This window comes from Berghia stephanieae, chromosome 2 (genome assembly GCF_034508935.2).
Source record: "Berghia stephanieae isolate SIO BIC M18660-M18661 chromosome 2, UCSD_Bste_1.3, whole genome shotgun sequence".
Classification (NCBI taxonomy): domain Eukaryota; kingdom Metazoa; phylum Mollusca; class Gastropoda; order Nudibranchia; family Aeolidiidae; genus Berghia; species Berghia stephanieae.
Window position 1 is genome coordinate 10,768,171 of NC_088361.1, and position 10,518 is coordinate 10,778,688.

The window sequence follows — 10,518 nt, forward strand, 5'->3', positions numbered from 1 at the left end:
AGAATTGATGAAAAGTCAACAGATAGAGAATATGAACATCGCATCGCTTGTGTAGTGCTTGAAGTCTGAATATCTTACCACGGTTAGGCTGTAAACCGAGTGCATTCATTTTCCTTTCAGGTTCGTTTTGCTATCATTTTGACCTTTTCTCTCAGGCGGTCTCTTGTTTTATCATAGCAAAGTGAGTGACGCCTCTCGTTTTCAGTTGCCGAACCGAACAGGAACCGAACGCAAACGTTTCATCTGGGAATTAAAACGTCTTCCAGTTTTCTACCAGCAAGTGAAACAACACATGCAGTCACTTTCTTATTGTTTTTAGAACACCTTTTGGATCATTGATTCTCACGAAATAAATATATGAATTGAAATTTAAACGTTTTAGGATACACATCGTTTGGATGTACTGGTATGTTTCAATGCATCTGTTGTGAGCAAATTACAGAAATGTATAGCGTCTATGACACACTGGTGTTATTCACGAACTGGAACCGAACGGAAACGAAAATGAATGCACTCAGTTTACAGCTTTAGCCGATCAAAATCGAGCGTGAATGCCATTCTCTTCAATGTTGTATAATATGGTGCATTCTGCCGCACTCTAAAAACACGTATTTGTAATTTTCGCTAGAAAACTCGTCCTTCAAATATCATTTGATTAAAATGACTCTCATCTTGATTTTAAAAAAACTCTCAAACTTGGGACTTCGTGAAGACCCATATTTGAGATTCTCTGCCAAATTGAGGCTCATTTTAATTGATCAATATAATTTAAAGGACTAGATTTCTGGTTTAAAAAAATAACAAATTAAATACGTGTTTTTCCATGAAAGAGCAACATTATGTTTTATAAGTCTGTTGATCAGTCTGGCGGCTATGTGGTCTTGTGGTATGACACTCGCTTTGGGATCGGCATGTCCTGGGTTCGAGCCTTGTTCGGCGAATAGTTGAGTCCTTGGAAAAGCCTCTTTACTCACAATCTTTCACCGTACTCATGTGTAAAATGAGGACCTGGCCGTTAACAGGGTTGTCTTTGTCGGAAAAAAAAATTGTAATATCGCCTAACAGGCGTCATGTCTCGTCCTACATGTTAGTGCTGCTGTTGTTCAGGGACCGCTTTTAAAGCGATTTGAGCACGTTTAGTGGATATTGCTTTATAAATAAGCTCAACTTTTTAAAAAATTCAAAATGTATTTTATTTTTAAAATGTTATTATTAAAGATTTATTGACCATGTAGATTGTTTTTTTTTTTTCGGTTTTGTGGTTTTCAAGTTTGATACTCGGTTTCTGACCGGTAGGTGGTTGGTTCGAATCCGGCTTTAGGACAAGTATACTCTTTGGAAAATGCTCTTTACTCCCATTTCATTTTCATCCACACTTAAGTGTAAAATGAGAACCTGACCGATAACAGCGTTGTCTCTTGTTGAAAAAATTAATATAATATCGCCTACTTTCAGCAGACGTGTTTCGTCCTACTAATGATGATGATGATGATGATGATGATGATGATGATGATGATGATGACGATGATGATGATGATGATGATGATGATTATTATTATTATTATTATTATTATTATTATTATTATTATTATTATTATTATTATTATTATTATTATTATTATTATTATTATTATTATTATTATTATTATTATTATTATTGGCTGTACCGAAATATAAAACCTACAAATTCACTTAATTTTTGACATTATGTAACCATAAAATCGAACATTCGAACTCTTGATTTAAATATAGCCTAGAACCAACGTGTACATATATAGGTCTGTCATCTGAACCCACTTATGGGCCTAGTTTAACAGTGTTATAATAGATAATATTTAGCGTCATTTTTAAAGATTTCCATTGCAATAATGAGCCCATACGAAATTGGGTTATAAGACAACAGTGTTAATCCGTAATCAACAGGGGAAGTAACAACGATATAAACTGTCAGCTGAGCAACAATCGCGTCTTACTTCCCTTCAGTTTTATCAAACCTTATCTCTCCCGTTCAAAAGATAGTGTGCGCTTGGTTAAGAGACTCACAACATTGCCATCCGGAAATATAAGGGACCAACACACAAAATATGTAATCTTGGACGTTTATAGTCTGGCTAATACAGTTTAGTGAGAATTACTCATAAACGTGGATGGCAAAAAATAATAACAACGATGAATGATGATAATGGCAAAAAGCCGTCATGTGTTGACAAAAGTGATTTTTCTAATTGATTTGTAGCAATTGTTTGCTACCCTCTGGATTGGACGCTAGTCTATCTCGAAGTACGCTCCGTCAAATCAGACAGACCAACTACCCAACAATTCAAGGTGAACAGTGGATCAGAAAAAAATCTCGACTTCACCCAGCATTGATCTCGGTCCCTGTGATTGTAAAGCGAGTGCTCTATCAACTGAGCCATCGGTGCCCGCAAGTGCTTGCTGAATCGCCCATTATTTAAAACCTCACACTTCTAGTCCTTTTAAATTAAAAACAACAAGTTTTGGCATCCGTTTCAACTCAAAATTATACCATTTTGAGGGGGTGGGCCACAAATGATTGCTGTATTTGCAAAACTTCTTCTTCTCCTCCTTTCAGCTTATCCCGCATTTTGCAGGGTTGCCATAATGAATACCAATCTCCATGCATCTCGGTTCAGAGTATCATTTTCCTCCAGACCCAGTTCTTTCAATATCGTCCTCAACCTTATCCCTACATCTTGTCTTTGGGCGTCCCATGTTCCTGTTACCCGTGCATATATGCAAAACTACTATAGTAAAATTTTAAGAACTCGGAGTAAAGACAGATTCAAAATATACGTCCTGCCTTGATATCAGATGGTCAATACAACGTTCAATATAAATAACTGCAAACCTGTACCAATGTCCTATAATAAATTTGGTTTCAAATGATGCTTCAATTTTTTTTATTGAGCTTTTATAGAGCACAATATCCCCTAAACGTGCTCAAAGTGCTTTACAAGGGGTCACAGGCCAACAGTAACACTTACCATTAGGCGGTGTTACATTTTTTTTCCGACAGAAAACGCTGTTAACGGCCAGGTACTCATTTTACACCTAAGTGTGGTGACAGAATGTGAGTTAAGAGCCTTTTGCCAATGACTCAACAATACGCCGAGCGAGGCTCGAACCCAGGACCTTCCATTTCGAAAGCCAGTGCCATCCCACTAGACCAAATAACCGCACAGGTTGATGTTCAGTTGGGTCAATGTTGGAGCTTATTGAGGCCTGTTGAGTAACATAAGAGTTGACAAATTATTTTGTAACGTTTTGCTCAGCGTTGTGGAGTAATAGTAAATGTCTCGTATGTAACACGACCGAACACTAAGAGTAGCGCTTTCTACGAACTGATCTCCTTACCACATACTCATCTACCTTGATCGCGTTGCTTAGCACAATGCATCTTGCTCAATTTATGTCCATCTGAATCTGAACGTTATTTGAAGTCTGAGTCAATAGGAGTCAACAGTCGTGACGTCACTTCCCTCGTAATGACGCATATAGTAACTTAGTAACTGGTTCTAAACTATCGGAACGACGACGCCCTTATGAAATACTTCTCCGACGAGCCTAAAAGTGTAACCAGAGGAGAAAAACGTTATAAATTTGATCATGTTTTGACTTTTATACATCCTGATCCACATGACATGTTAAAAAGTTCTAGCCAGTATGAAGAAGAAAAAATACCAATTTTCTTTGTTTAGAACCATACTGCTGGTTGCTGGACGGACGTGACATCAGACTATTGAATCCTATTCTGAGTACTTGTATTCGAGGGCCGAGGGAGATGGCCAATGTGGCATTCATTGTTTGAGACTCTTCGCTTGAAGGTGTCTAAATCTGTTGTGTTCATGATTCGGGAAGAGCGTTCCAGTCTTTGAATACTTGAAAATGTTTGAATCAGTGAATGATTGTCTAATAATAGAGTTAACATGCAGAACAGCCAATACTTTAAACCTACACTCAAGGCCGGTGGGGTTATGTTGTCTAGTGGTATGACACTCGCTTTCGGATAGGAAAGTCCTGGGTTCGAGCCTCGCTCGGCGCATAGTTGAGCCCTCGAAAAAGGCTCTTTACGCACATTCTCTCACCGTACTCAGGTATAACATGAGTACCTGGTCGTTAACAGCGTTGTCTTTGTCCGAAAAAAATTATAATATCGTCTAACAGGCGTTCTACATGTTACGTGATGTTGTTGGTTAGGGACCCCTTGTAAAGCGCTTTGAGCACGTTTAGTGGATATTGCGCTATATAAAAGCTCAAGTTGAGGCTGCGCTAAAGCCATTATAAGTTATTATCTTCTGTAAGCATGTTGGGGAGAGCAATGACACGTGTTACAATCTTCTTAATATTTTTTCCAGTACAATGTCGACGATCTTTATGCTTAATATATCTTTTGCTCATTGTATTTTTCTAATGCACAACACAATCGGCATGTCATCTCGCTCGACTCAGTTTGAAGAACAACAACATATATCAAAATCAATATAACAGCTTCAAAAAAACTTCCAAACACGGCACGTTTCGGGCTCAAAACCCTTCTTCTTGTTGGCCGAAGAAGGGGTTTGAGCCCGAAACGTTCCATGTTTGGTATTTTGTTCATTTGTAAAGCTGTTAAATTCATTTTTGTTTATTACTTTTTACAGTCCACAGCTTCTAGCAGTTTAGTATCACTTTGAACATTTTTCAAGTACACGCAATCTAGAGAGTTTCGTGAAATGGGAGCGATCTATATTCATGTTTTCGTCCAACCAGGTCATCAATCACATGATTTGTTGCTGTCCAACTATTGGATATAATATCTTAACAAATGTAAACACGCTGCTTTGTTTATGAAAGTTGTGTCAAGCTGAATAAAATGACCAATCGTGATGTTAGATATTTAAAAACTGTGAACACTTTTCACTAAGTGGGTCACTTGGAGCACATTTTGCAATGTGACCAATGACCTCGAGCGCATGGATATAGATCATGCCCATCTAGCACAAAATATAACAATAACAACCATCAGTTTTGTTGATATTTTATGGTTTCATTTACTAAAGAATTATATAATAATTTTACCAGTTATTGCAATGATATGAGCATTTGGAAAAAAATGTGATTTCACTTTTGGCTTGACACAATCACACATAGCACAGACAACAAATGTATCAGTCTTCATTTTCGTGTTCTATGATGAACTTTAAACTAGAAATAAAATATTATATGTAATTCATTGTTTTTTTTAACATTCCAGCATGAAATGATGAATTATTATTGATTTATTACAATATAATTGCCATTGCACAGTCACATTCAATAGCATAATGAGACAAAATAACAAAAAATCTTAAATTGATAACGTGATGTAATCGATAGCAAACTGAAAAAACAAATAACTAAAAAATAACGGAACATAAAATGGACGGATAGTCTTTTCATAATATATAATTGAAACGTTTAGCAGATCACACAAATCACGCGTCACGGATCATGCATCACGTATCTATCACATGATCATTCTCATTATACGTAAAGTAGATAGTGCAGCTTTGCGATTTTTTATATGGGTCATGGAAATGTTTACATTGTGACATCAACTCAAAAAATTGCATCGCGACATTATATTTACGTATAATGATAATGCTCATGTGATAGATTCGTGATACGTGATACTACGTGATGCGTGATACATATGATTTAATAAATCTCTCTATTGTTGTCGGTATAACTTAAATGTCCTTTGCTTTCATTTGTTGTAAAAGATATGTGGGGTCCTTCACTAAACTCAATCCATTCGAGGAAGGAAATGTATTAGATGTAGGAGAGATTGCGGGAGAGCTACTGTGTGAACGCGTCAAAGACTTCTGAGCAACGCCGTTATACTTATTCCTAGAATCGTCCGTATTCGATAAACTCAAAGAACAGGATTCCTGAATAAGATTATCATCCTCAAGTCCCTTCTCTGGAATCAATAGCTCAAATTCCACACCTAAGTCTTCATCGCACAGCGGTGGATAACTATGGTTTTCACTGTCTTCTGTTACAGTCGGCACAGTTTCTTTTTTAATAATATTATTCCGCGGTTTGTATTCTTTTGGCAAAGGCGAGCCATTTTGGTGCTCTATATTATTAAGGAGGTTAAAAGTCACTTTTGATTCGCTTGGCACTCTTGGGATCGGTTTTGTTTCAATTTTATCTCCGGAGTTGTCGAAGATCGGTCGATCTAAGTTCGTTAAGTGGTTCTTGCCGTTGTTGTCGTTGACGGGGGAGCCTGTATGGGATAAGCTGAATCGCTCTCGTAGAATAAAGGAAGACGTAGAGAAAGCATGCGATGATCGCCTCGATGAAGAGCTGTATCTCCTACTAAGCATGTGTCGATTCCATTTCTTTTTCACCTCCAAACGGACCTGTAATAAATTATTTTTAAAAAACAACTTAAAAGACGATTTTTACGTTGGGTGTATGTATTCTTCATTCCAAAACTTTATATCGAGAAATATTCACTAAACGTGCTCGAAGAAGGCCCTTTACAAGGAAACCCTAGCAAACAGCAATAAAATCAGTCTACCTCAATTGGGGATCGAACCTCAGACCGTCTGATTACCGGTCAGTCCTGCTACCATACATGAAGTGTTTTTTGGGATGTGTATTTTTTCTTGTATTTATCGTTATTGCTTTGTCTGACACGTTTCCTACACACTTGTTCAGATCTTTATCTTACACCGATGCCTGCTCCCTAGTATCTTATCCCCTTAACGTGCTTTAAGCGCTTTTACATGGGGTCCTAGCCATCATAATTAATTAACATGAAGGATGAAACATGACGCCCATTAGGCGATATTACATTTTTTCCCCGATAGGGACAGAGACAACGCTGTTAACGGTCAGGTGCTCATATCACACCAGAGCAATGTGACACAATGTGAGTAAAGAGCCTTTTCCAAGGAATCAACTATGCGTCGCTTAGAGCGGGACTCGCATCCATGACCTTCCAGTTCAAAAGCAAGTGTCATACATCTTGACCACATAGCCCCACAAATAGAAAAAAATACACAGGACATATCGATTTATGATTCATGATTGAGAGGACGTGCACGTCTGACCGGTTATCGGATGGTCCGAGGTTCGATCCTCGGTTGAGGTAGACTGGCTTTTTGGGATGGTTTTTTTTTCTTGTATTTTTCTTTCTTGCTTTGTCTGACACCTTTCCTACACAGTTATTCAGATCTTTATTTTAGACAGGTGCCTGCTCCCTATTTTCTTAATTTGCATATATTTTAATAATTTTTGAATCAGTTTAATACATTGTTGGTGTGCTACTGACTATTAGGGGGCTAGGTGGTTCACCCTTACGGTCTTTGCTTCGTACCCGAAAGGTACCGAGTTCGATTACTCGCTGCTGCGCTGTGTGGCCTTGAGCAAGTCACCTCTCCCTAGCGCAATTTGTGGCGCTGCACTGCGGCTGACGCCTGGGTTATTGCAGCTCGCCTTGAATAGACCCAAGAGACAAATTTCCCCTGTAGGATGAGTAAAGGGATTTCTTTTTTAACTTATAGGGAATGAGATTAGCGGAAGAGTAGCGTCCCTTGATTGGAAGTCACGAGCGGAAAAGTTATTAGAGAGAGAGAGAACGCCATGTTGGTTGTGCGGCATGAGACACTTCACCGAAAGCGAGGACGAGAGAGACGCATGCGCAAAACCATTTTGACGCACTCTCTGTAAGGTGAAGTCAAATCAAGGGACGCTACTCTTCCGCTAATCTCATTCCCAAAACTCTTCAACAGTCGTAACGTCAAATTGCTTCCTAATGACGCATGGTAACTTAGTAACACTGGCTCTAAACTATCGGAACAATGGCGGACGCCCGTATGAAATATTTCTCCGGCGAGCATAAAGGGTATCCATAGGGAAAAAAACACATTAAAAATTTGATAATGTTTTGACTTTTACACATTTTGATCACAAGGCATATAAAAAGTTCTAGCCAGCATGAAAAATAGAAAGTAATGATTTTCTTTGTTTAGAACCAAGATGGCCGCCGTTGCCATGCGGTGCGACATCGGACTATTGAATCGTATTTGTAAAACCTTTTTACATACCTCTTCATTTAGGAAGCAAAAGAGAAAGGCAACCACTATACCCTGGAGAAGAAAAAAAGAATGATACAATAATTGAATATAAAGGCAGCTCTTCGCAAAATGTCTTTATTAGTTACTTATATATTTAGGCTAGATCTGGCGGAAAGTACTTTGCTGGAAAAAAAACCCATATTTAAATATTTGGTCAGAAAACTCGTCCTTCAAATATCGATCGATTCAAATGACCCTCCTCTTAGCAAAAACACTCAAACCTGGGACTTCGCGAATACTCATGCATATATCCGTTTTTTATCACTGTGATAAGGCACCAAAGGTGACAATATTGAAACCTGTCCTTTATATCTTACTAATGCATTTATCAGTTGTTTGTTGCTTTTTTTTTTTCACTGACGGAACCAAAGGCCACACCATTGGTCTAATTCAGCTCTTTTTTGGTTTTGTGTTGTATTCTATAAAATACGGATATTCAAAACAATACTTTTATATTTACTGGTAAAATCTTTAAAAAACGACATCATATCATCGTGCATCGTAGTCATCATTCCCACATCCCAGATAGTTCTACGTAGGTAAAAACACATATTATTAATTATTTCGCATTCTGCCAATCGTATTGCGACAAACTCGTATTTATCAAGGGAAGCAACTGCGAAGATAAACATTACATATAATATTTTAATGTTTGTCCCCCTTGATAATACCCAAATCTCTTTTTATCATTGTCATATTAACCACAAATACGTCAGCGGCCAGCGGGACTAGAACTCCGGCACTTTCGATCCGAAGGCGAGTGTTCATATCACTAGACCCGCACATGAATTTATATCGCGCATCTTAATAAACGCACACTGCAGGTGAAAATCCAGGGAAGCTCTCTCTCTCTCTCTCTCTCTCTCTCTCTCTCTCTCTCTCTCTCTCTCTCGCTCTCTCTCTTTCTCTTTCTCTCTCTCTCTATCTCTCTCTCCTCTCTCTCTATCACTCTCTCTCTCTCTATCTATCTTTCTCTCTCTCTCTCTCTCTCTCTCTGTCTTTCTGTGTGTGTGTGTGTGTGTTTGTGTTTGTGTTTGGTGTGCGTGTGTGTGTGTGTGTGCGTGTGTGTGTGTCTATTTTTATATAGTAGGTACTCATACATGTTCATTTCTATAACAACACAATTACGTTGGGCATTGTTTCCTATTACATCTTCTACTAGCAAACCAACGCTCTGTATCTTCGATGAAAAATTAATCACTCTCATGTTTGTTATTTCCTACCAAATCTGTCCCTTTCTCTACCGCAGTCATTCAATAAAGGTAATCAAAATTTTTTTAACAAAATAAAGACAAAAAAGAAATTAAAATTGCTTGTTTAGGTATGAAAATAAAAACTAATAAAAATGGCGTTGTTATTTCGTATTTGTATGTCAAATAGGTAAACGAAGAGTTGTTAAGTCTAATGCTAAAAGCGAAAATATGAAAATATCAAACCATTTTATCCGTGCCAAAAGGCTTAAAAAAACCGCCAAGTTGTTGTTTTTGGAATTTTGGAATAAAAACGCTAAATTGGTAACCCTAATATCCCGCTTCACAGTTTCCGGTTTATAATAGCGTCGTAAATATTAGGGATCAAAGAAAACTGATTATAAAAATTATATGGGCATTGCAAAGTCGGTCTAAATCTAAAAAATTGTGACGTCAAGTATAAGGCGGAAAGAAATGTTTAACGAACTGGCTAATTTTCATAGCAGAGAGCAATTTGGTTATTCAATTAGATGACACTCACCCACACAAATACACATAATATGTACTCTTTCTGGTTTTATTAATATAAATTATTGTGTTTATCAAAGTGTCATCGATTATATTAATAACAGTTTCAATCCGCCAGATGAAGTCGACCATCATTCAAAACAACCTTTTAAGTTTATACAGATAATATGCGCTTGGCTAAGAAGCTCACAAATTTGACATTCTGAATTATATCGGACCAACACACAAAACTCTGTGTAACCATGTACTTTTATAGATAGTTCGAAGATGACGTCACTCAAGTCTTTGTTATTGTTTTTTTTTGCCATCCGCGTTTATGACTAATGCTCACTGAACTGTATTAACCCGACTATAAACGTTCATGGATACACACAGTTTTGTGTGTTGGTCCGTTATACTTCCGGATGGCAATGTTATGAGCTTATTAGCCAAGCGCTTACTATCTATAGATAGAATGCGCTTGGCCAAGGAGTTCACAACATTGCCATCCGGAAGTATAACGGACCAACACACAAACTCTGTGTTACCATGAACTTTTATAGTCTGGTTAATACAGTTTAGTGAGAACAACTGACAAACGCGGATGGCAAAAACAATAACAAAGGCCTGAGTGACGTCATCTGCATACTATCTATAGTCTGGATAATACACTTTCGTGAGAATTACTCACA

General features: G+C 37.7%; 2 protein-coding genes across 3 annotated transcripts in view; one reads left to right on the top strand and one right to left on the bottom strand.

Annotated features, from left to right (window-relative positions):
* LOC144964293 (galactose-3-O-sulfotransferase 2-like) overlaps positions 1-1,232 on the top strand; it is a 9,590-nt gene extending 8,358 nt beyond the window's left edge. For both annotated transcript variants that reach the window (XM_078898385.1, XM_078898386.1), the window contains one exon: positions 1-1,232. This exon is cut by the window's left edge and continues 1,266 nt beyond it. In XM_078898385.1, the coding sequence (XP_078754511.1) occupies positions 1-55 (55 nt within the window). In that variant the 3' untranslated portion in view covers positions 56-1,232.
* Positions 1,233-5,026: 3,794 nt separating this feature from the next.
* The window catches only part of LOC144964294 (glucagon-like peptide 1 receptor), a gene marked incomplete in the record, with an annotated part of 157,816 nt that continues 152,324 nt past the window's right edge, over positions 5,027-10,518 (bottom strand). Inside the window, 2 exon segments of the mRNA XM_078898387.1 lie at positions 5,027-6,407; positions 8,100-8,141. Coding sequence (XP_078754513.1) covers positions 5,730-6,407; positions 8,100-8,141 — 720 coding nt within the window.